General features: G+C 57.4%; 2 protein-coding genes across 2 annotated transcripts in view; one reads left to right on the top strand and one right to left on the bottom strand.

The window, feature by feature from the left end:
• The window catches only part of LOC103675008, a 2,728-nt gene extending 547 nt beyond the window's left edge, over window positions 1-2,181 (bottom strand). Inside the window, exons 1-2 of the mRNA XM_040626725.1 lie at window positions 1,573-2,181; window positions 354-434 (exon numbers count right to left, since the gene is read on the bottom strand). Coding sequence (XP_040482659.1) covers window positions 354-434; window positions 1,573-1,611 — 120 coding nt within the window. The 5' untranslated portion in view covers window positions 1,612-2,181. The remainder of the gene's footprint in view (window positions 1-353; window positions 435-1,572) is intronic.
• A 3,279-nt stretch (window positions 2,182-5,460) lies between these two features.
• CSF1 (colony stimulating factor 1) lies at window positions 5,461-22,639 on the top strand. The gene is made up of 9 exons (XM_040626936.1): window positions 5,461-5,755; window positions 8,918-9,040; window positions 10,294-10,356; window positions 11,916-12,086; window positions 15,495-15,642; window positions 16,807-17,843; window positions 18,426-18,478; window positions 18,814-18,872; window positions 22,508-22,639. The coding sequence occupies exons 1-8, from the start codon at window positions 5,717-5,719 to the stop codon at window positions 18,857-18,859; spliced, it is 1,680 nt and encodes a 559-aa protein (XP_040482870.1). The 5' UTR covers window positions 5,461-5,716; the 3' UTR covers window positions 18,860-18,872; window positions 22,508-22,639.
• Window positions 22,640-23,308: the final 669 nt, after the last annotated feature.

Below are 23,308 nucleotides of genomic sequence, written 5' to 3'. Positions count from 1 at the left end.
CCCCCCCCCCCAGTTCCCTAGGCCAGGGCACCACTGAGAAGGCATTAGCACAGCCGCCCCGGAGTCCTCTTTTAATTGAGCATGGGGTAGCGCTGACTGGTCAGCAGACGCAGGGCCCCCCTGGCCTCAGGATTCTGCCCCCTATAGAGCATACCGTATTCCAGGCAAGGTTCTAAGCACCTTACACATAATAACAACTTTATAGAAGCCCTCTGAGGAAGATGCCATTATTACCCCCATTTTACAGATGAGGAAACTGAGGCACAGAAAGGTTAAGTAACCTGCGCAGGGTCATAGAACTAGCAGGAGGCAGAGCCAAGTTTCTACCCAAGAGGGAAGGTTGCAGAAGTAACCTCTTGCTCGCCGTCCTCCACGGCTCCCCGGGTGATGGCCACGCTGACTCTTCTTCCGCCCTGGGGAAAAGCGCACGGCACCTGCCAACAGGAAGGCTTGCCACCCGGCTGGAGGGCCTATGGCTGGGCCAGGCCCCGGGCCTGGAGTTTAGGGCAGCCACAGTGATGAGTGCTGCAGGCTGGAGTGGGAGTCAGGCCTACCTCTCCTTCCCTCACACAGGAGAACCCTGGAAAAAGGCTTTCCCTCCCGCACTCACGCCCCTGCTCCGGGCGGCCCCATCCAGCCCAGCCTGGCTCTCCAGTGAGGAAGGCCCCTCTTGGATTTCCCAGTGGGCCTCAGGCAAACCAACACAGAAAACCCAGGCAAGCAATCCCCTTAAATCACATGGAGTGGAAGAAAGGGGTCTGTAGTCAGTGGTATATGGGAACTGAACTCTTCCAACCCTCAGGCTCTTCTCTCTCCAGGTTTCTGACTCCCTTCAATGACTTCCAGAAGCCAGGCCACTTTGGCCCTTGGGGCATCTCGAACTTTCCCATCATTCCTCTCCCTGACTCGTGTTGGAATGTCCCTGGTGTTCTAGGAGTGGGGGGGCATGTAATTCAGCTGGCCTGGATGAGCACAGGACCCAGCTTCCAACAAGCACTCAACAGTGAACATAAGCTTATTGCATTAACAGATGAATACAGAGAGCGTAGGTTTTTACTTCCTGTTTCCAGGTAATTCTCTGCCTCATTTGCCCTGAAGTCACACAGGACCAAAGATAGGAAGTGGGCCTGTGTGCTGCCTGGACACCAGCAGACACCTCATCCTCCTTGTGATTCTCTTTTTCCAATGAAGATTGGAACAAAATTTCATTCTAGATGTTTCCTCAGTAGAGGGATTGTGACTCTAGGGGGTAGCGAGGGGCACTTGGGATGTCGAAACTCACCGTGGGTAAGTTGCTTTATTTCTAGGCTTCACTGATCAGCTCTGAGGAGCTCCTGAGAGCAACCTGGGAGGACCCATTCCTGCCCACATCCAGGAGACTGTGCCCAGCCCGCTGGGGGCAGGAAGCAGAGGGCAGAGCTGGGCCCCTGACCCAGACAGCCTCCTAACAATGCCTGCATCCAGGGGTGAGACTCCCGGTGGCATGCCGTGACATCAGCATGGGTATTTCCCCAGCTCCAGGGACAAGGGGACTATCCCCCCAGCCAGGTGAAGAGTGCTCTTAACACCTACCTTGGTAGTCTTCCACGGGATAGAAGAGGGCTCGATCATTTGTTCATTTATCAAATACGAAGTCTCCACAGCAGCCCTGGGAAAGTGGCTGGCAGGGAGCTTCCATTCCCACGGAATTGATGAGAAATCCTGCCAAAGATCCCTCGGTTATGGCTGCTTTACCACCTTTCATGTCCTCCACCCACCCTCTTAAAAGAGAAGAAGATGTGTTTAGAAGGGCAGCCTGTGTGGGGCAGGGCGGGAGATGGGATACCTAACCTGGTCAGCCAGGGGTCTTAACACGCTCTGGTCCTCGCCAGCACTTTGTTAGGAGCGCTGGGGCAGGAAAGCCGTGTTCCCTCTGTAGCTGCCAGCAACCAAGTCTGCTGCTATCCAACCCCCCCAACCCCCGCTGGGTCCAGTTCCCAAAGAGCCATGGGGCCACTCTGATGGAGGAAAGAGAGGAGAGAGAGGAGGAGGAGGGAAGGAGGGAGGAAGAAAGGGAGGAAGGGAGAAAGAGAGAAAAGGAGAAAGAAAGGTGGGGGGGAAGAAGGAAGGAAGGAAGGAGGAGGTGAGGGGGAGAAGAAAGGGACAGAAGAAAGAAGCAGCAAGGAAGCCCTTTGCGATAGAAGTCAACTCCCTGGAAAGGATCTCAAGGGGATATTGCCTGTCAAATAATTTCAAGGAAATGACATGTCAACGCCCAGCAAATGAGGCTTTCCTCCCACTTCCTGCCATCGACCTCCATTTCTCTTTTCAGCCTCTCTCCTCCCACCCTTGGTTCATCCCTCTGGTAAGCAGGGTCCCTCTCGTACTCCCTTCTGCCCTCCTCCAGGGTCAGCTGAGTGCTGCCCCCTTGATGATGTTACATTAGGAAATCATCGGAACCAAGATCTTGGATTGTTCCAAATTCCTCTATGCCTCCCCAGTGACCCAGCTCAGGACATGACTCCCCCGGAAGTCAGTGTGGAGAACAGCAGCAAATCTGACCAGGGAGAGGACATGGGACCCGGAGCTGGTTCACTCCAGGCCTCCCTCCTGAAGACCCCCCCGCCAACCGCCCCGCATCCAGGAGACGGATTCATTACTCTGGGGCAGGTGCCTCTGCCTGTCTGAGCCTTCATTTGCTCATTCAAGGCACTCCGGGATGGAAATGCTTCTAGTTCTATGGCTCCAACCTCCCTGCCCATGGCTGGGCACAGGCAGGCCCACACTGGTGTGAACAACTAAGGAGCTCTGTGCACGTGGAAACACCCTGCTGGATTAGCTCTGAGATCCGACGAGGACCTGCCTGCCTGCTCGCCTAAGGTCTCCCAGGCAAATGGGCAGGGAGAAGGGACAGGAGTATTGGCCCAAGTGCAGGAAAGAGCACAGGCAATGCAGCCCAGGGGAGCCCATCAGGCACGCCTCAAGCTCTTCCAGCCTCGATTTCCCCCTGTCAGGTGGTAAGACCCATCTGAAGTCGAGCAGATTCAGAGCCTCTCCTTTTAAGGTAACAGACACGAGACAGCTGTGAGTCCCCGCTGCGGAGTCCTGGTGTTCCAGGGCCCTGCTCGTCCCTCTGCAGCTCTGTGCAGACAGAGCTTCCCAGCATCCCACAGCCCCAGATTCCAAAGTGTTCTTTCATAACCAAGCATTTGTTCTGCGCTGTCGCCTGCCCTAGAGACCTCCCTCCACATGTCGCCCATTTGACCTCACAACCCTTCCTTGGGGAAAGGGCTTGCCATTGTCATTGCACAAACCAGGAAAAGAAGGGCTCGGAAGAATTAAGGGCCTTGTCTAAAGTTACACTGCAAATGAGTGGTAGAGCTGGGACTGAAATCTGGCGCCCTGCGCCACTGCTGTGTCATTGCTCATGGCCCCTGTGAGTAGACAGACGATGATAATAATAACAAGAGTAACTCCAACAGTGGGACTGACTCCCTTCAGGCCCCATGGGAGACACTTGCGCGTGCCGTCCCATTCAATCCTCAGCACTTCGGCAAGAAAGGGAAATTAATGTCTAAGTGGCAAAGTCAGGGTTCAAACCTAGATATGCAAACAGTTTCAGTCGAGGGAGGACAGGGACCCAGGCTTTGCGCCCAAGGGGAGGACAGATGCTTTCCGGTGAGCCCGAGGAAGCGTTGGGTGGTAAAGGAGGCAGCAGGTAAAATTTGACTTCCTTTCAACAAGCCAAGAGGTTTATCTCCTCACATTACTTCCTCTAACCTCGTATCAGTCCTAAGCACTATTGTGCTGTGTGGGGTTTTTTTGTACAGGGACACTTGACAAAGCACGCCTGGGGGAAGTAAATCCTTAACCTCCTTCCTCTGGCTGGGCTCTGTCTCTTATCTTCCTTCCGCAAGGCCCTGAGAACCCATCACTGGTCCACACTCCTTAGCTCTGACTGCTCCCAAGCCCATGAAAGCAGGGACATGTGGGCATGTCCGTCATCATATCCCCCGGGGGGCCAGCACAGTGCCTGGCACACAGGAGGACCCCCATGGTGCTTATCTGTCGATGAATGAATTGTTTTCTAATGGCCACATTTGACTCAATCACAGTTAACTGGGTACTGAGGATGTGTTAGGCACTGTTGTTCCAAGTAAGTGAGCGAAGGACCAGCCTGAAGGAAGTCTCGGTGAGAGTGGGGGCCCAATGAAACTGTCAGTACCCCCGTAGACACTTCTCAGAATAATGTGGAGAATGAATGAATAACAACTTATCAGGGCCACCATGAAGGAAGGAGCCAAGTCCAGTGGGAATACAGAAATAGGAACCACTGATCTGCCTGGCGAGTCAAAGAAGGCTTTGCTGGCGGAAGATGTGGTATTATTTCACTTTTGAAGGATGAGGAGTTTGCCTTGAAGACAAGGGGGGAGAGGAACATTCCAAGCAGAGGGACCAGTGTGAGCAAGGGCATGAGGGTGTAAAATTACTGCTTGGGGCTGGAGCAAGGGACAAAAGATGCCCCTTTGGGACCAGGCCACATATCATGTCCTTCCCAGGGGGTGAGGGTGGGTGGCCTCCCAGAGGGATTGAAACATTGAATCGTAATGAATGGAAGAAAGAAAAAAAGCCTGAGGTTGGCATTATAATTAATAGGCTCATCCTATTAGGCTTCATTGAGATTTGCTCTCATGGAGAGACAAAATGTGATTAAGGATCTCGGAAAAATGCATTTCCAAAAGCATCAACGGAAATCTAGGGCCCAGGTGCCCATCACCCCAGGTTTTGGCGGTCAGGAAGGAGCGCAGGTATCAGCCAGCATTTACATCACCGGCAGGTCAAGTGCCCGGAGTGTCTCCTGGCACTGAGCGGAGCCTCCCGGCTCTGTGCCACGGAACACAGTCCCTTCCCTCCCGGCCAGGTAGCTAGCCTCCCCGCCTGTACCCTGCCCCCGGAATGAGAGAGCCGAGGCTGGGCGAGCTGCCCGGGAAGAAGGGGGCCGCTGTGAACCGCTGACTCAAGCGCCACCAGGTGCTGCCGCGTGCGCAGCCCGGGGAGGCCCCAGGCTCCAGTGTTTGCCCCTGCTCTCAGCCCATTTCCTGCTCAGATTTGGGAATTTTCAGGCCTGGAGGGAAAGTCCCTCGAGAGGAATATTAGAAAGAGAGAGAGAGAGCACCGGATCTGCCTGGAGAGCGCGGAAGGAAAGAAAAGGAAAGGCTCGGTCCGAACGGGCGCACAGAACGACGGGAGGCGGTGGAGCCCGTGTTACTCTGCGGAGGGCTCCGGAGCCGAGCACAGAAAACAGGGCGACTGGGAGGACCACGGGGAAGACCAGCCCCAGGGGCGGGGGAGGGGAGGCGGATCAGTGGGGCTCTGGAGTGTGTCTGTGTCTGGGTTCTGTGGCAGTGCGCGCGCGCGCGCCCGCGCGCGCGGGTGTGTGTGTGTGTGTGTGTGTGTGTGTGTATGTGTGTCTGTGTGTTTGGCGCCTATCCAAGGTGATTTCCCATAAACCACATGCCCCACAAGTCTGCTTAAAAGGCTGTGCCGAGGAGCTGGCCAGTGGAGCCCGGCTGGTGGAAAGTGAAAGTTGCCTGGGTGCTCTCGGCGCCGCCGCCCGCTCTCCGCACCCCCGGGACGGCAGCGCGGCTCTTGGCCGGGGCGCGGGCTCTGCGGCGGCCAGCGAGCGAGCGAGCGAGCGAGGGCGGCCGACGCGCCCGGCCGGGACCCAGCTGCCCGTATGACCGCGCGGGGCGCCGCCGGGCGCTGCCCTCCCACGGTAAGCGGCGGCCGCGGGGCGGCGGGGGGCCGGCAGGGCTGCGGCGGGAGCGGGCGGCGCGGTTCCTCGGAACCGACTGCCCCGGCGCGCCGGCCGGCGACACTCCCCCGCGGAGACCGCGGGCTCCGGTGTCCTTCCCATCTTTGCGTGCCGGCCGCCTGAGGCGCCCTGCAGCTGCTCCTGGGGCTGCGGTACTTCCCTGGGAAGGGGAGGCTGCTCACCCCATTGCACGGAGGCGCACACTGAGGCATCCGCTGGCAGGAGAGAGGGGTCCGAAGCCACGGGCAGAGGCTCTGTGCCAGCTCTGTGGGAGCCCCTGCCTCTCTCTCTTCTGACTCGACACCGCCAAGAGACCAGCGCAGTGGCTGTGCGCTGAGTGTGGCTTCTTCCCAGTGGGCACCTTCCCCGTGGGCCCCACACAGGCTTCCAGGCCCTGCTGGGGAGTGGGCGCTTCTGGGTGGGAGAAGTTCAGGGGTCATCCAGCTTACAGAATGCCAGGGCCTGTGCCCAGGAACCTGCTGGCAGAAGGAAGGAACCGGGCAAGCCTCTACTTGTTCCAGCAGGAGGGCAGGATCTACTGGGGACTTGGGTGGCTGGATCAAGTCTGTTTTGCAGGGCACGGGACTCCAGAGCTGCCTGGGACTAGTTCTGAATCTTTTTATTGCAAAATCTGGTTCAGTCAGCTGGGGAGATCCTGGGCTTAGCAGTGGCAGAGGAAGATGGAAGAAGGGTTTGGTGGGTGCGCTAGGGGCTGCTTAGGGCTGCATGGGGGAAGGTCCGGACCCAGCTGCAGGCACTAGCTGGGGCGGCTCCTAGAAAGTGCAGGGTGGCACTATCAATGAACAGTAGGGTAGTCAACCAGTAGGTTCACTTCTTAGCAGCCCTAGAGCAGAATGGGAGGAGAAACTTGGCTGGGAGAGAAGCAGACAGGTATTTGGAGGGGAATGGAAGGGGATTGCAGGTGGGGTTGAGATGGAAGGAGAAGAGCCGGTAGATCCCCAGGGGAGGAAGAACCCAGCTGAGAGAGAGGAGACAGGGCTGGGAGGGGAAATCGAGGAGGGGGAGCTGATAGGCAACAAGGCAAAGATAAGGGCTAGAGGGAGACCATGAGGAAAGCAAAGGTGGGGAGAACAGGGGGCTGGGTTTAGGCAGGAGCAGCCGGAGGTCCGGTCCCGCTGGTCCTGCTGAGGTCCCTCCAGGGCTCTTGTTGATGAGGAGGAAGGGACAGGTGAGGCTGGACGGCGGGCTGAGATGTCTGTGGCCTTGGGTAGGGGTGCTTTCGTGGCTGTCCCAGAGGCTGAGGCCGAGGGGTGGGAGGAAGAACAGAGGGGGAGAAGAGCCAGCCCAGCCACAGGCGTGCAGAACCAGAGTGTTAACCCTTGGGTGCCCATTCAGCTTCTCCTCTGAGGCAAAACTGGGACCCCAGGGGCAGGGGTGGGGGTCCTTTTTGGCCACCCTCGAAGTCAGCTTCCCATGTGGTGGCTGCATTTTCCCCACACCAATGCCTGAAAGAGCTCTGAAAGCCGGGCAGCCCTTGGGGTGAAGCTGTCCTCACACATCGACACCTTGAAGCACCTGTGGCAAGGTTGTCTTCCTGAGTATCCCCTTTCCCGTGGACTCTTTCCTCCATACTGTCTAAAACTGGGGGCTCAGAGCCTCAGTGGCAGCAAACAGAGACATACCTTCTGCATGGCCCCGTTTCCAATGGGTCCCTAACTTAAAGTTCCGGAGGGCCTGGGCAGCCGTTCCCACCCAGGGCTACCTCTTCAACTGCCCAACAGAGCCAGAGGTCCCCGCATGATGGTCGTCCCTCTTCTCCACTCTTCCTCCCCCCCCCCCACCATCAGGCCAGGACCCTCCCCAGACCCCTTTCCTGAATGGCATTGGGCCATCCCATGCCTCTTCCCTCCAGACCTCCCCTTCCCTCTCTCTGCCATCAAGTTCTCCCCATTTTCCAAGGCCTCACTGAGGCCACTCCTCCCTGCACCCTCCCTGGTGGCCCAGCCAGGGTGTCTCCTCCCTGGTAGGAGCTAACACACATTTGGGGCTTTTAGTTATATGTAAATCAGCATGTTGTGCAGGCCGATTTCAGAGCCTCCTTGTTTTTCCAATGTGCTGTTTATTTGCAGTATTTGTCTCATCATCTGGGTTAGAGACAGAGCCCAGAGCCCAGGAAGGTGCCAGCTCTCACCCCACCCTGACAGCGTTTCCCTGAATGTGGGGACATCAGCTGCTAGGAGGCAACCTTGAGCTGGGGAAAGAAGGCTTGAGAGTCCCTCTGCCTCCGGCTGGAGAAGGGGAGACCTGGGCCAGGGAGAGGGTGGAGGGGACCTCGGTGAGGAGGAGGGAGAGAAGAAGGAAGGGGAATGATGGGGTGTCAGGGGCCAGTCCCGTCACTCTGAGGGCGAGAGCTCCCGGGCCAGGTGGAAGCTGAAGGAGGGCGAGATCTCAGAGAACTTCCTGGTCATGATAAGAGCTGGCTGGCTGGACGCAGAGCCTGATGGGGCTCCGATAGGCAGGGATGGCCTAGGGCTGGCACTGCTGCCTCTGATTAAGCAGTTGGACTCCTTTTGACACACACACCCAGGGCTCCAAAAAAGTCTCCAGCATGGGATAAGTTCCCAGTGAAACTGAGTTTGGGGCCCTGGTTTTTCCAGTAACAGAGCCAGACCTGTGTGGAATCAGGTGGGAGGAAGGGCTGGGCCCAGGGAAAACGTCTCTGGCTTGAAGTCTGGAAGTGGGTGCGTGAACATGAACTTGAGAGGATCGGGCAGCCCGCAAGATGTCTGGCTCGTGTTTGATGTTGCAGGGACACAACAGTGAGCAGATGCAAGTCCTGCACTCAAGGACTTTCCTGTGTAATTGAAATTTAGACTGGTAGGAACACTTCCCATGTCGTCGTGAAATGCTCAGTGCGTAGTCAGGCTTGGCCTACGTGAATCTGGGAAAGCTTCTAGGAGGAGATGACATGTGGGGAGTTATCAAGGGAGAGCAAGACTGTGCACGCCGGTCTTGCTGGATTTGGGATACGCTGCATCCTGGCGCAAGGGGCAGAGCCTGGAGCATTGTAGGGATGAGATCCTTGTTTTTCCTCTCCCGGCAGGGCATGGGGGCTCCTAGGGAGACGGAGAGCTGGGAGTAATGAGGCACTCTCTATTACAGACATGGCTGAAGCCCCTGCTGCTGCTGGTCTGTCTCCTGGCGAGCGGGAGCATTACCGAGGAGGTGTCAGAGCGCTGTAGCCACATGATTGGGAACGGACACCTGCAGTTCCTCCAGGAGCTGGTGAGTGTGCGGCCATGCCTATCTACCTTCTCCCCGCTGGGGAAACTGAGGCAGGAGCCAGGGAGCAGGGTCCAAGGCAAGGGTTGCAGGTGGAGAAGTACGGCTGTGCAGGCCCTGATTCATGGCTCCACTGATGCTCTCCTCATGGACCTTCTCGGGGTCAGGGCCTCTGACCCACACCCAACCCTGAGCCCTCGGTGACTCCGCTGCAGACAGTGGACAGGGTGGGCTTCCAGCCGGTTGCCTGGGTTAATGATTGCCTGGAAGGTCAACCTTGGACTCAGAAGAGGCTGGTGAGGCCTGCTTTCCCTCAGTGAGATGCTTCCTCCGGGAAGCCCGCCTGGTCGGCCTGCTACGTCCAGATGTTGATTCTAACTCCTGGACTCCCACACATGCTGCCAACCTGGCACCAGGGCCACCGCCAGATCTGGAGAGGAGGCTCCTGCCTCACTCCCACCCCTCCACCCTCCCTTTCCTGGCTTTTGCGTGAGCCCTAGGGCTGGGAAGGACTGCTCACCCAGGCCGCCATGGAGGACCCCGTGCCTTATTCTAATCGGGCTGGCGGAGAGGTCAACAATTCCAAATGTGGTTCAGCCAGGCAGAATGAGGTTACCATCATGGCCGCTGTCCTGCTCAGAAGACAGTTTACCATTCCTCTGGCCAGCCAGGCAGGGTAGAGCACCGCTGGCTGAGGCCAGCTCCAGGGCCCTGAGCTTGGGGCCTATAGGCTGGGCCTGCTACCTCTCCTACCTCCACACTTTCCCTCTTGTAGCTGCTGCAACTGTCCCAGCTAGACCAAGAGCCACAGCATTCTCTGAGGCTTGGAATCACAGAACACTGCTCTGGGGCCCAAGGAGGCCTTTAAGGACGTCTCACCCCAGCCCCTATAGATCCTGAATCCCCAGAGCTTGTCTAGCCTATGCTCAAATTCCTGCCACCATAGGGAGCTCACTACCCTTCACGGAAGATTATGCCCTGTATCCTCTTAGATAGTTCTTCCTTGTAACTAGCGGCTCTTTGTCGGATTTCATGGAGTGGGAGGTGGAAGAAGGAGACTTCTTGGTCTTCTACAGCCCATCCTGGGCATGTGGGAGGCACGAGTCTTTCTCTTGGCTCTGTCTTTCCCAGTATGGTTGGTGGGGAGTTTGAGGAGGATCAAAACCTGGTCCACCCAGAAACTCTAGTTCTCATTCTTAGGCAGCCTCGGTCGAGCTGCAGATACCCTGACGCCACTGGCCTGCTCTCTCTTACAGATCGATAGTCAGATGGAGACTTCCTGCCAGATCGCCTATGAGTTTGTAGACCAGGAACAGCTGGTGAGTTATGGTTATTTACAAGGCCCATGGGCCGGCTGTCTATGTGCTCCCCAAGGTGGATACATGTGGGAGCGTGAAAGGAGGAGAAATCCTATAACCGGGCAGGGTGAGGGTGGGAGGATCGCTGGTGCTCCATCCTGGGGTGTCAGGGTCCAGGGCTGAGCAAGGTCCTCGAGTCCCCTGCTGCGCCCTTCTCTCGGCCCTGGCACCTATCAAGGTCTTAACTATGTGCCAGGCACTTTCTAATTTAATCCTGACGGTACAACTATGTGATATGCTAATCTTGGTTATTGTCCTCAGGGAGGTGAAGGGAGCATAGCTACTAAGTGGTGGAGGCCCTGATTTGAACCCAGGCAGGCTGGCTTTAAGAGCCTAAGGCAAACCAATATGACTTCTGGGTCACATGTTTTGCTTAAGGATGTCATTTCCATCCAACAGACAGAGCAGCAGCCAGGGAGTCGGTCCAGCCCTTTCCCTCTGCCTCCTACCCCACACCCAGCCAGCCACCAAGGGCTGCTGGTTGGGCCTCCCAGCAGCTTGGGTTCTGCCCCAGCCTCACCCAATCAGTTGCTTGGACAGTTTCAAGAGCCTCCCTGCTTCTAAGGCACCTATCATCCCGCCAGTAGGGGGAGCTCTCGGAACTCCAACCCATTACCTTCATTTCTCTCTCCCAAACCTGGCAGGGCCCCCCCTCGTTCCAGGAGAAAGCCCAGGTTGGTCAGCTTGGGGTTACCACGCACAGTCCCGCCCACCCCCACCCCCCGTTGCCTGCCCCTCCCTGCCTCCCAGCCTTTGCACAAGCTCTTCCTGTGCCTGTGAGGCCTTTTCAACTGCCCCCACCCCACCCCTTATTCCACACCCGCTTGTATTTGTGCCTCATACAATATCACCGCGACGTGCCCGGAAGTTGCTCCCATCTCTGAGCTTTTGCACACCTGACCCCTACATACGTCTGTGAGAACTGGAGACCACCTCACGGCCCAAAGAATAACCTCAATATTTCACTCACTCGCTCACACCCTAACAAGCATAGCAAGTTTCCTTCACCAGGGAACGGCGGGACTGGGTACTAGGAATACAGAGCGAATGCTCCGTTGAGGCAACCACCATCTCTCAGGGCGACAAAACACTGAGGTTATTCTTTGGACCCTCAGGTGGTCTTTAGTTCCCCTGTGGCCTGGAGGATTAGAAGGAGCCACGTGGTAAGGCAAAAGAGAGACAGAGATAGAGAGCAGTTCCCCAGAACCCACCCTACCCATGCGCCCCCGTTCTGATTAAAGCCTCATCTTCCAGAAATCTGAGGATGTCTCTGATCGGAACCCCCATGTCTTTCCGTCTACCCCAATTCCCAGCAGTTCCAGATCCCAGAGACAGAGAGCGTGAAAGAGCAGCTGGGGTCAGCGCCCCCCTTCTTACTGGAGGGGCACGGCACCCCCCTCAGGGGCAGGCTTAAGGCAGGCTGCAGCCCTCCGACCGCCGGGGATGTGGGCACCTGTCACAGAGCCTGGGTTCCCAGACCACATTAGCCAGACCATAAACTCCAGGTTCTCGTTTTTCAGAAAGATCCCGTGTGCTACCTGAAGAAGGCGTTTCTCCTGGTACAAGACATAATGGAAGACACCATGCGCTTCAAAGACAATACTCGCAACGCCATTGTCATCGTGAAGCTCCAGGAACTCTCTCTGAGGCTGAAGAGCTGCTTCACCAAGGACTATGACGAGCAGGACAAGGTAGGAATGTTCTGGAGCTGGGAGCAGGGAGTGAGAGCGGAGGGTGGCTTTGGGGGGTCCCATGCCTGCCCTACACACAGAGTGTGTTCCCATGCCTCACCCTGCCCCCCACCCCATGTCATTGTTCACTCATGCTCTCATTCACGGATTCACCCCGTGCACCTCTGCTAAGGACTTGCCAGGCAGGAGACACAGTGCTAGGCGATGACGATGTCATCGATGTCACCGTGAGCAAGAACGGCGTGGCTGCCACCCTCACGGGGCTTCTGGTTAGGGGAGGCTGGCAACCATTAAACAAACAATGACACAAATAAGTAGCATTACGAAGCTTGAGGACTATTCGTTCATTCAACAAATAGTTACTGAGTGCCTACTGTGTGCCAGGTACTGGTCTGGACACTACGAAACAGCTCGGATCAAACCAGCCAGAAACCCGCGTGCAGAGAGCTTACATTTGGGGTGGGGGTGAGACAGTTCACAAAACACATGAGTAAAATATGGGGGACAGAAGGTGGCAGTGACAAGGCTCTGAGAGACAAACGGCACTCTCATTTGAAAAGGGGGGGGTAGGAAAGAAGGGAAGGAGGAGGCTCCCAAGTAAGAGAATATTCATTTGAGGTCCAAAGAGGAGTAAGAGTTAGGAAGCAGTGAGGCTGGTCAGAGCATTCCAGAACAGGGAAGGCTACGCACAAAGCCCTGAGGGGGGCTACATGCACGTTCAGGAGCCCAAAAGGTGGTCACCAGGGCCAAGACTTGGAAGAGACAGAGAGAGGGGAGGAGGCCGGAGCCAGCGGGGGTGCACCGGGGGTCTTAAAGACGTGGGATGTTGTCTGAAGTGTGAGGGACGCCCTGGTGAACAGGGCAGTGACCTAATGGAACTTAACCGTGAGACGGGTTTGGTAGCCCCGCGGAGCGTGGGTGCTGCAAAGGGAGCAAGTGGCTGTGCTCTGGGAACCAGTTTGGAGGAAGGACCGGCAGCACTTGGTGGAGCAGCGGAGGGAAGGGACGGCTCCAGGACGCTTGTGTCTGGAGCACACAGACGTTCCCATGAGCCGCTGAACTTCTGACATGGGGGAGATCAGCAGGCGGAGCAGGCTCGGTGGAGGAGCAGGAGCTCAGTTGGGGGTACGTGACCCCCGAGATGCTTGGGAAACAGCTGAGCGGAAATGCGGCGCGGGCAGCTGGCCACGCGGGTCTTGAGTTGGACCGGCGAGACGCACACATAAGACGAGGCAGCAAGGATGTCATGTGTGAAGCCAGGAGACGGTAGTAGCACAGGGCCCCGGAACCCCAGCCCTCGGAAGCCAGGCGACGGGGAAGGAGCAGCCTGAGGGGCGGGAGGAGAACGAGGGGTCTGATTTCGCTGGGTGCACGGAGAAGAGTGGCTCAAGATGGAAAGAGTAGTCACCGTTATCACCGGGGGTTGAGAAGTCAAGCAAGACAGGGGTGGAAGGTGTCCGATGGGTCACCGGACAGCTGCTGCTGGAGGCGGGTGCCCGATGGGGGTGAGCGGAGGCCACGCTGTGGAGGAGCTCGGATCCACAGGGGCACAGAAAAAGGGAGAGGTCGCCAGAGGGAGTGTGGGATTGCGGGACAAACCATTTTTACCGAAAGGTATTAAACCTGGGGTGTTCCACTGTTAAGGTTCACACGTATCCCTTGGGGAGCTTGTTTCAATTCCAGATTCCCAGGAGGCACCCCTAGAAAGTCTAATTCACTGGGTCTGTGGGTGGGCCTGGGGATCTGTATTTTCACCAGCCACCCACCCTGCACACGGCCTAGATCCCGTGTGGAAGCAGCGGGGTGGAGTCGAGGAGGGAGGGAGCCTTTGAGGCTAGAGGAACCGGTCTCCTGCGGGGTTCAGAGTCCCTGAGGAGAGAAGGCACTGCCTCTGTGTCATAGGCGGGCAGTGGGACCTTGTGTCTGATGGATGCTATCTTCTCCATGAAGTACGAGGTGAGGTATGAAGGAGATGGAGCTTTATGAAGAAAGGCGAGAGAGTGCCAGTGTCCCTCTTTCTTACAACAGCCCTGCTGGGGAGGCTGGAAGGGGTGGTGGTTCTGACTTTACAGAAGAGGAAAGAAGCCCAAACTGGGCAGTCCACTTGGCCAGTGTCATCTAGCTGGTGAGTGGTGGAGCCGAGCACAGATCTTCTCATGCCTACGTTCATTCATTCATCCGTCGGGTCCACATTTCTCCAGGGCCTACTATGCACAGTCCGTGGGCATTCGGAGATGGCTTCGAGGACCTCACAGCCTAGTAAAGCTTACAGTCCTTCCCTGTGCAGCTCAGTGTAAGGAAAAACTGGGTATTTGGAAGTCATCAGCAAGTAGGCCACCGATGAAGCCATGGGCGTGCGTGGCATCATCTGGTGTGAAACAAGAGGTGGGTCTAGGACAGCCCCGAGGAGTGCCAGAATTTATAAATCAGGTGGAGGAGGGGAGCCTGGTAAGGAGACTGAGGAGCAGCTCAAGAGGTGGGAGGAACAGGAGTGCGAGAGGCTTCTCAGAGCTCCAGTGAGTGTGGGGAGCCTGGGTGCTATGAGTGGAAGAGAAAAGAACAGCTCAACAGACAGGACTGGCAGTAGCTTCAGCCCTCCTTCCAAGGCATACCGATGCCAGAGAAGGACCCAAGGCCTTGTGACCTTCTCCACACCGCAGGATGACCCTTCTAAAGCTTGAGTCTTATCGTGCCACCACCCATCTCCCCAACAACCCCTCTGATGTCTTGTCTTTGGTCTGTGGATCAAGTAACAGTTTTCAACATGGCCATCAAGGGCCTGCCAGACCTGGCCCTTGCTGACCGTTCTCAGTTGCATCTCTTGTTACCTTCTTCCTAGGTGGCACTACTGTAACCACTGTAGCCGTCTTTCAGTCTTTTGACATTTCAGGCTCTTTCCTGCCTCAGGACCTTTGCACAGTCTGTTCCCACCACCCGGACAGCTCTCTCCAACCCCACCTCCTTTCCTGGTTGACTCTTGATCATCTTTCCTTTGGTTCCACGGGGAAATTCCCCCTGAGCCCTCATTTAGTTCCCCTTGTTATACATTCTCAGATCATTCCGCACTTCTCCGTGTGACTCACCGCACTTGTAATGGTGTGTCTAAGGCCAATGCCTTGCTGGACTCGGTGTCCAGCTCGGCCAGCGACCATGTCTTTTGTGTTCATTGCATGATTCCCAGGTAATTGCCATATGCCTGGCACCTAGATATGTGTTCAATAGATTTGCAAATAAACGACATAGCTCAAGGTCTCAGAAGTGATCCCACCGTAGACCGGGGTGAGTGGAGGGAGAAAATGGAAGAGAAAAAGAAGACAGATGTGAGAAAGGCCTAGGGAGTTTGGCAAACAAGCTAGAGACATGGACCAATGCTCATCCTCACCAAGGGGGGCCCTGCTGTCTTTCCAGGCCTGTGTCCGAACTTTCTATGAGACACCCCTGCAGTTGCTGGAAAAGATCAAGAATGTCTTTAATGAAACAAAGAATCTCCTGAAAAAGGACTGGAACGTTTTCAGCAAGAACTGCAACAACAGCTTTGCTAAGTGCTCCAGCCAAGGTAAGCACCAAACGGGCCAGCGAGCGCAGGACCAGGGGAGGGTGTAGGGAACAGAGCAGGGGCCGGAGGGAGGCCGGAGGGACCCTGGGGAGGCAGCCTGGCTGCTACTCGTGCTCCTCTGTGTGCAGATGTGCTTTTCTCGTGTACATATGTGGCTTCGTGTACCTCTGGGTGGTCCTGGGCACATGTCTCTTCTGACATGTGTGTGCATGCATACCAAATATGTCTGCATGTGGAGGCATCAAGAAGGATCACGCTGGTGGCTGTGAGATTAGGGAAGGGGAAAGGGGCCCCTCTCGGAGAGCCCTGTAGGCATGGAGGCTTTCCCCACCGGCTCTGCAGGCTGGCTGAACGTACAGGGGGTTCCGTGGAGAGAGCGAGGCTCCATCTGGGAGCCAGGGCCCTTGCGCCAGGAGCCCTGCTGTGAACCACCAGGATTCCCTGGCTCCAGAAGTCCCCAGGATGCCTTAAAAGTCCCCTCAAGGGAAAAGGCTGGATTTGAAGTCTGAGCATCGTTCAAAAGCTCCCAGTGCAGGCCCAGCCGCACACATGTGTACCCTGCGTGTCCTCGTCTCTGCGTCCCATGCCACGTGTGCCCTCCTATCTTCAACCTTGCTCCCCGAGGCAGGGGCCGAGGCCCCGCGACCTGCCAATGGCCGAGTCCAGTCTCGTTGCTTCAATCCCAAGGCCTCAAGTCTTGGCCACGTTCCAGCCCCAGCTTGTTCCCGCCCGTGGCTGTGGCTGTGTGGCCCCTGGCTGTGCATGAAACCACCTTGCTGCTTTCCAACCAACACTGTCTATGGGACTTGAGGGTGACTTGTGTTAGCCCTGGAGGCCGCTGCTCAACCCTGGCTTGGCACCCAGCCAGCTGGAGCTCCAGGAAAGGCTGTTCCCTGGTCTTCCCTGACCCCCAGCCCCCCAGTCTGTGCCTCTAAACCCCACTCTTTGCTCTCTGCAGTCTGTACCTTCACTGCCTGAGGCCTGTGTCCTGAGCACTGGCTCCAGTCCTGTCCTCTCCTCAGCCCCGGCGCTGAATTAGGGGGTGAGGGACCCCCCAGACCCATATCCCCCTCTCCACCCCTCCCCCTGGGAAAGCTGTGCTGGAGGCTGGTGACTCTATCTCCTCCCCGTCTTTCTCTCTCCCTCTCTCTGTGGTTCTTTCAGATGTGGTGACCAAGCCTGATTGCAACTGCCTGTACCCCAAAGCCACCCCTAGCAGTGACCTGGCCTCTGTCTCCCCTCAGCAGCCCCTTGCCCCCTCCATGGCCCCTATGGCTGGCTTGACCTGGGCTGACTCTGAGGGGACAGAAGGCAGCTCCCTCTTGCCCAGTGAGCAGCCCCTCCGCACAGTGGACCTGGACCCGCGAAGTGCCAAGCAGCGACCACCCAGGAGCACCTGCCAGAGCTTTGAATCCCCTGAGCCCCCAGGGGTGGAGGCCAGCCCCGTCGTTGGAGATTCACCTCAGCCCCGGCCCTCTGTCGGGGCCCCCGTCCCTGGGATGGAAGACATTCTTGACTCTGCATTGGGCACTAACTGGACCCTAGAAGAGGCCTCCGGAGAGGCTAGTGAGGTTCCCGTACCCCAAGGGGCAGCGCTTTCTTCCTCCAGGCTGGGAGGAGGCAGAGTCCAGGCCGAGACGACCGCCGGGCCCAGTGACCTCTCGTCAGCACCTTTTCCACAGTTCTACTCAGCCAGGGGCGAGCAGCCAGAGGACATGACAGGCGTACCCCTGCCCACAGTGGGCCCCGCAAAACCCACTGGCCAGGCCCAGAGTCACACACCTGAGAAGACAGACCGTCCATCTGCCCCGCCCAGAGACCACCAGGAGCCAAGCTCTGCCAGGACCCCGTCGCGGCCCCCACGAGGCCTCAGGAGTCCCTCAGCCCTCTCTGCACAGCCAAACCTTCCCAGAAGGCACTCCTGGGGCCATGTGCTGCCCCTCGGGGAGCTGGAGGGCAGAAGGAGCACCAGGGATCGAAGGAGCCCCACAGAGCTGGAAGGAAGACGAGCAAGTGAGGGGGCGGCCGGGGCCCCGGCCCCTTTTAACTCCGTTCCTTTGACTGACACAGGCCATGAGAGGCAGCAGGAGGGACCCTCTGACCCTCAGCTCCGCGGGTTTACCTTCCACCTGCTGGTGCCCAGCATCACCCTGCTCCTGCTGGCCGTCGGCGGCCTCCTGTTCTACAGGTGGAGACGGCGGGTAAGGAGAGCCCCCGAGAGAGGAGGGCAGCTCATGGGGACAGCGACACAGCCTGGGTAGAGGAGGTCAAGCAGACCGCAGGATTACTTGGGCTCTGCCTGGGTTCTTTGGACGCCAAGATGGGGGCCCCAACTGAACACAGAAGATAGGAGGTTGAAATGGAGGGTTTCTTCAAAAATGCGGGAGACCTAGGCTTATAAGGTCAACGGGAAGGGACCAGGCGAGAATATTCTTGGGCCGAGAGTGGAAAAAGAACCCACACATGAGGGGAGCTGGCTGAGGAAAGTGCTGCTCTGCCAGCATCGGGGCAGGGCGTTCACTGGGAGTTCTGTGGAAGCCTGGGCCCAGGGCCCCAGGGATAGGAAGCAGCCCGCATGGGGAGAGGCGAGGGGGCTTCACCAGCAGGGAAGCCTCAGGAAGCTCTCCTGGCCCTGTGGCTCATCCCCACATCTGGGTAGCTGGGGGAGACTTGGATAACTCTCTCATCTACTCCCCTGGGCAGTCCTGCCTGCGGGTGAGGCCACTGTCCCCACACCGTTCCCCAGCTCCTCAGTGAGCCTGCTCTTTACCGTCTGTCCCCAGAGCCACCGAGAGCCTCAGACAGCGGATTCTCCCATGGAGAAACCAGAGGGCAGGTGAGAGTTTATGGGGGGTGGGGATGCTCTGGAAGGCATGAGGGGGTGCTGTCTTGGCGTCTGTCTCTCTTCTAGATCTGGGGGAGACTTTCTTTCACTTGCTCTGAGGAAGTGGAGCTCAGAACAGGAGGGGAGGTGGAAAGGAGGAAGAGCGTTTCTTCTTCCTAGATATCTGGGATTTTTCCGGATTTCTCCTTAGGGTTAGGCAGTTCTGGGTCTTCTAAATCTGAGAGGGCTGGAGCACATGTGGGGGGGGTTGGGGGACAGACTTAAGGGGTTCCCTCACTCCTCAGCCTCTGCTGAGGTCTTATGCCAGCCCTCTGCTCTGCCTGCAGCCCCCTGACCCAGGATGAGGACAGACAGGTGGAACTGCCAGTGTAGAGGGGTTTCTAAGGTAAGACTCTGATTTGGATCTCCCTCCACCCCTTAAAATGAGTCACCCCCTTTTCCAATCATCCAACCTTGGTGATCCCAGCAACTGCCCCGAGGCTGGCCCACACTTGACTTCCTCTCCTCCTGCTCTCTTTTCCATCCATCACCAGATCCTGCCAACTGTCTCCTTTCAGGATCCTCAGGTCTCCGCCCCCCCATTCCCCTCCCCCCAGCCCAGTCTGAGGCCAGGCTCTATTACCCATGCATCAGGTTATTATTTTTGTTTTTGGTTTCTAGTCTTGCTGCCACCTTCCATCCCAGAGCAACCAAATCTTGTATAAAGTCTTTACCTTCCTGGGGAATTTGCATCACCAACCACTTCAAACCCAACATTCTTAGCTGGGTTCCCAGGCTGCTCCAGCAGCTGGCCCTAACACCACCCTCTTGCGTCCTATTTGACCCATCTCCCCAGCCAAGGTCATTTCTACATCCCTGCTTTTAGATTTATGGATCCATAGACCCTTAGTCTTGGAAAGGCTCTTAGAGGTCATTTGGCCAGCGTCCTACCCTATAGGGGTCTCTCTACATCCCGGACAGGGGGTCAGCCCGCTGGTGAGCCCGTCCTCCGAGTCCCAGGCAAGCTCCCTGTCATCTCCCAGGAGCGCCGTGAGGAAGTCCTTTCTCGAAGGAGCTTCCCTCCCCCCTCCACCATGGTCCTCCCTCCGCTTCTCATGAGAGGCCTCCGGTGGCTCCGGTCAGCTGTCCATATCCCCTTTAAGAATTCTCCCCGCTAAGTGTGGCCAAGTCCCTCAAACATTCCTTATATGATATGGTTGTCAGACCCCTCACCATAGGGGTCGCCCTCCTTTGGACACACTCGTTTGTCAATATCCCTCTGAAAATGGGGCGCGCAACCCTGGACCCAGTGTTCCAGATGTTGTCCCCCAGCTCAGAGCACAGAGTGACTGTTACCTTCCTTGATCGGGGCAGTTCTCTTCTATGAAGATTCAGATTGCATTCGTGGTTTTGTTTGTTTTTTAACAGCTGCGTATCGTACTGTCGTCATATGTTGAGCTTGTGATCTGTTAAAACCCCGAATTCCATTTCCCGTTCACCTCCGTCGGGCCTGGCCTTCTCTCTCGTACGGAAATAACTTCGTTTTTTAACCTGGGTGTAGGAGTTTGTGTGTGTCCTTGTCGGAATCACCTTGTTCGTTTCTGCCCGTGTCGCCTGAGCCTGTAGAGCTGGTTTAACCCCTCATTCTGTCTTCCTAGCCCCCCCAAGTGTGTCCCCTGCTCATTGAGCCGTGCCTTCTATTGTCGTCATGCATGTTGTTGGTCAAGATGTGACCCTTCTCGTTCCTCAGCCCCGGCTCCCCAATTCTAGGCAGCCCCTCCCCCCACATCCCGTGCTTCCAGATTGACTCCGCCACCCCCTACTTGCTCTTCAGTTCCTACCCCTCCCCTCTGGCGTATTTGGTTAATACTCTATCAACGTTCGCTTACTTGAATGTTGTTTTTATACGTTTCCAGGCCTTCCTCTGGGTGTACACGTCCGTTCCGCATCCCTAAGAGGGCTGTAAGCCCCTGGAGGGCAGGGACTATGTCTTCCACTTTTTTGGGCATTTTCTCCCATCCCATGTTCTAATACGGGGAGGGCCTCTCGTACTTGCCAAAACTCAATAAATGTGGCCTGATTGGCTTAAGAGTTGACTAACCACCTGAGCCTGGCTGGCTGTCTCTAAGCGACCAGCCTCCTGGGTGACCCGTTAGCCAGGTAACTAAGCGACCCTGACTGACCGACTGGCTGACCAGCTGGCTAGGTGACTTTGTTGGTGACCCAATGACCAGCTGGTAACGGCTTAACTGGCTGGTTGTTGATGGGTGAGCTGACTGGCTAACTGACTAGCTAGCTGGCTAATGGCCTGATTTGTGGACTGGCTGGCTGACCGACTAGCTGGGGTAACCCTTTCGAGCTTCCAGTCCCACCCCATGCCAAAAGCAAGTGAGCGCCTTAGGACCTTTCCATGTGTACAGTGACAGGTCTGGGCCACTCCTCGACAGAAAAGGGACCTAACAAACACTCAAAATCAGAGGAGCCTATCTAGAAAAGAGCGTGAAACCACACATCTGGAACCCTGGGGTCCCCCTTGTTGGTGGGGTGGGCTAAGATGGGTGAGCGGATCAGATGGGACATGGGCAGGGCAGTGAGGGTGACCCAGACCCCCTCAGGACTGGTAAAGCAGAGGAGGGACCGAGGTCCCTGGGGCCTTCGTGGCTCAGTGCTGCACCACCCTCAGACCGGTTGCCGGCTTCCCCCCTTGGTCTTGGCCCTCTGCCCCATCTCCTTTACACTCCTCCTCTGCTTTCCCTGCCTGCCTGTTCTCGGGCCCTGACGAGCTTTCCTCTTCCTCCCCTCAAGATTCCACATCGAGAGGGAACCCAGGCCAGGGGTCACATCCAGACCCTGCATAGATCAATGGGTCCAGGCCAAGCCCCAGGAGCTCAGGAGATTCAGGGCCAGCCCCCAGACTACCTACCATTCTGACAAGAGAGAGGAAAAACACAGAGGCAGAGAGACTGATAGAGGGACGCTCAGAAAGAAAACACAGGCCCCAGCCCCTCCCCTCCAAGCAATGAGGACCTAGGGGCAGTGGAGCTCACCCACTTGGTCCTTCTTCCCTCCTAGCCCCAGCAGGGCCTGTGGCCCAGCTGTACCCAGCATGGCTCATGTCCAGTTTATGGTTCTCCCTTCTTCCCTCTCCAGAGCATGGGAATGGGCTGGGAGCCAGAAGCTGTGGTCCCATCTGCCCTCCTCGTCCATCACGGACTTCGCCAGTGGGGCCTATGGATGGTCAGGGAGGGGAGCTTCACATGGGATCCAAAGTCAAACTGTTGGATGGAGTCCAGGGGATTTCTACTCTGGGAACAAAGCGTTCCAAGGATGCTGGGCAAGGGACGAGGGTGGGGGTGGGGTTGGAGAGAGCGGGGCCCTGACTCCCGTGGCTGATGCAGGGGGGCAAGTCCCTTGGCCCATCGGGAAGGAGGCTGGGTGGCTTAAGGGTTAGCCCGCCAAGTGGCAGGATACGAGTTTCCTTGTTCCGGAACTGCCTCTGATTCTTCCTCTTCGTTACCTATGACCTGCTGTCCCGAGTATCATGTGTGAAGACCCTCTGTGATGAATGGTGTAGGGGTGGGAATAAGAAATGCTTCTTTGCTAGAGTTAGCAAGAATCACCCTTGGTTCATTGGCCCAAGGCCAGTGAGATGGTCTTACCTGAGGAGGGGTCTAAGGACACTCAAGTGCCGCCTTCCCTCCCTGTCAGACTCTGCCACTTGGGCAGTGGCCAACCCCCTCTCCCAGCCCTGCTTAGGCCTCTACCAGGCCCCGTTACCACCCCCTGTGGTCTCTAGTTCCCCAGGAGGAGGTAGGAGGTGAGGCCAGTCTGGCCAGAGGCCTGGGCCGCTGCCAGGAAAAGCCGCCTGGTCCCTTGCGGTGTCTGGGGCGGCTGGGGAGGCGAGGGAGAGGACGGGAGGAAGTCCTGCCTGCAGCACCACCGACAGCCCACAGGAACGCCATGGCTCCCCCACTCATGTCCTCAGCGACCCCTCCCTCCACTCCCACTCGGCTGACCAGCCTTTCGTTCTCTCCCCTACAGCTGGGCACACAGAACAGTCTCTCCACGGGAGGAGACACGATGGGAGGGTCCACCAGCACCCTCCCCAGCCGTTCTCCTGGGAATGTGACCTGCCCACCACAGAGCTCCTGGCTGCCGGGACTAGACCAGAGCAGCGAGGCTGGGGTCCCTCCGCCCTTGACCCTCAGACTCTGGACTGACTAGGAGAGGGCTGGAGGATGCCCCCACACGCTGCTGATATTTATCGTGGGCCCTGGAGGCTCCCATCCACTGGAGGAAGGCTGGGAAGCCCAGCTGAGGACACTCTGCGCCTCAGGGGCTATGTCCTCCTCCCACTCCCCTCCACACCACACCCGGGCCAGGGACCCAGATGCCCGTAGGATGTGGGAGCGTAGGATGGGCACTGAGGAATGGAAGAGCCCTTGTGCCCAGAGGATCGCCTGGTGCCAAGGGATCCCAACACCGACAAGCAGGGACTTGTCTCCGGAGAGAGAAGCCTGAGATCTGCAGGGCGGGCCAGCGTCGGCTGGATTTCCCGTAAAGGTGTGCAGCCCGAAAGCCGGGAAGAGAAGGCCTCTGGGCCTGCGGGTGGGCGCTGACAGCCCGGAGCGGGCCGACACCCTCTCCGCCTGCCCAAGTGCCCTCTGCGGGTTGCCAGGCGGAGAGGGGAGGTCACCCCTGCCCTCAGGACCTGTCTGGCTTGGCTCCGATGCCAAGGGGAAGAGCCGGCTCTGGCGTCTGCCCCCCCTTCCCTCCAGCTCGCCAGGGCTTCTCTGGGAGGCCGCACAGAGGCTCCCCTCATGAAGGAGGCCATTGCACTGT

The sequence above is a fragment of the Ursus maritimus genome, unplaced genomic scaffold (genome assembly GCF_017311325.1).
Source record: "Ursus maritimus isolate PB19 unplaced genomic scaffold, ASM1731132v1 scaffold_12, whole genome shotgun sequence".
NCBI classification, from domain to species: domain Eukaryota; kingdom Metazoa; phylum Chordata; class Mammalia; order Carnivora; family Ursidae; genus Ursus; species Ursus maritimus.
The sequence above is the reverse complement of the archived record's forward strand: the minus strand, read 5'-3'. Positions and strand labels throughout refer to the sequence as shown.

Excerpts from the sequence above, each read along its gene's own strand:
- CSF1 (XM_040626936.1), top strand. The coding sequence starts at position 5,717 with ATGACCGCGCGGGGCGCCGCCGGGCGCTGCCCTCCCACG. Across the intron at positions 5,756-8,917 it reads CCGGGCGCTGCCCTCCCACG|ACATGGCTGAAGCCCCTGCT; the intron begins GTAAGCGGCGGC and ends TCTCTATTACAG. Across the intron at positions 9,041-10,293 it reads TGCAGTTCCTCCAGGAGCTG|ATCGATAGTCAGATGGAGAC; the intron begins GTGAGTGTGCGG and ends TCTCTCTTACAG.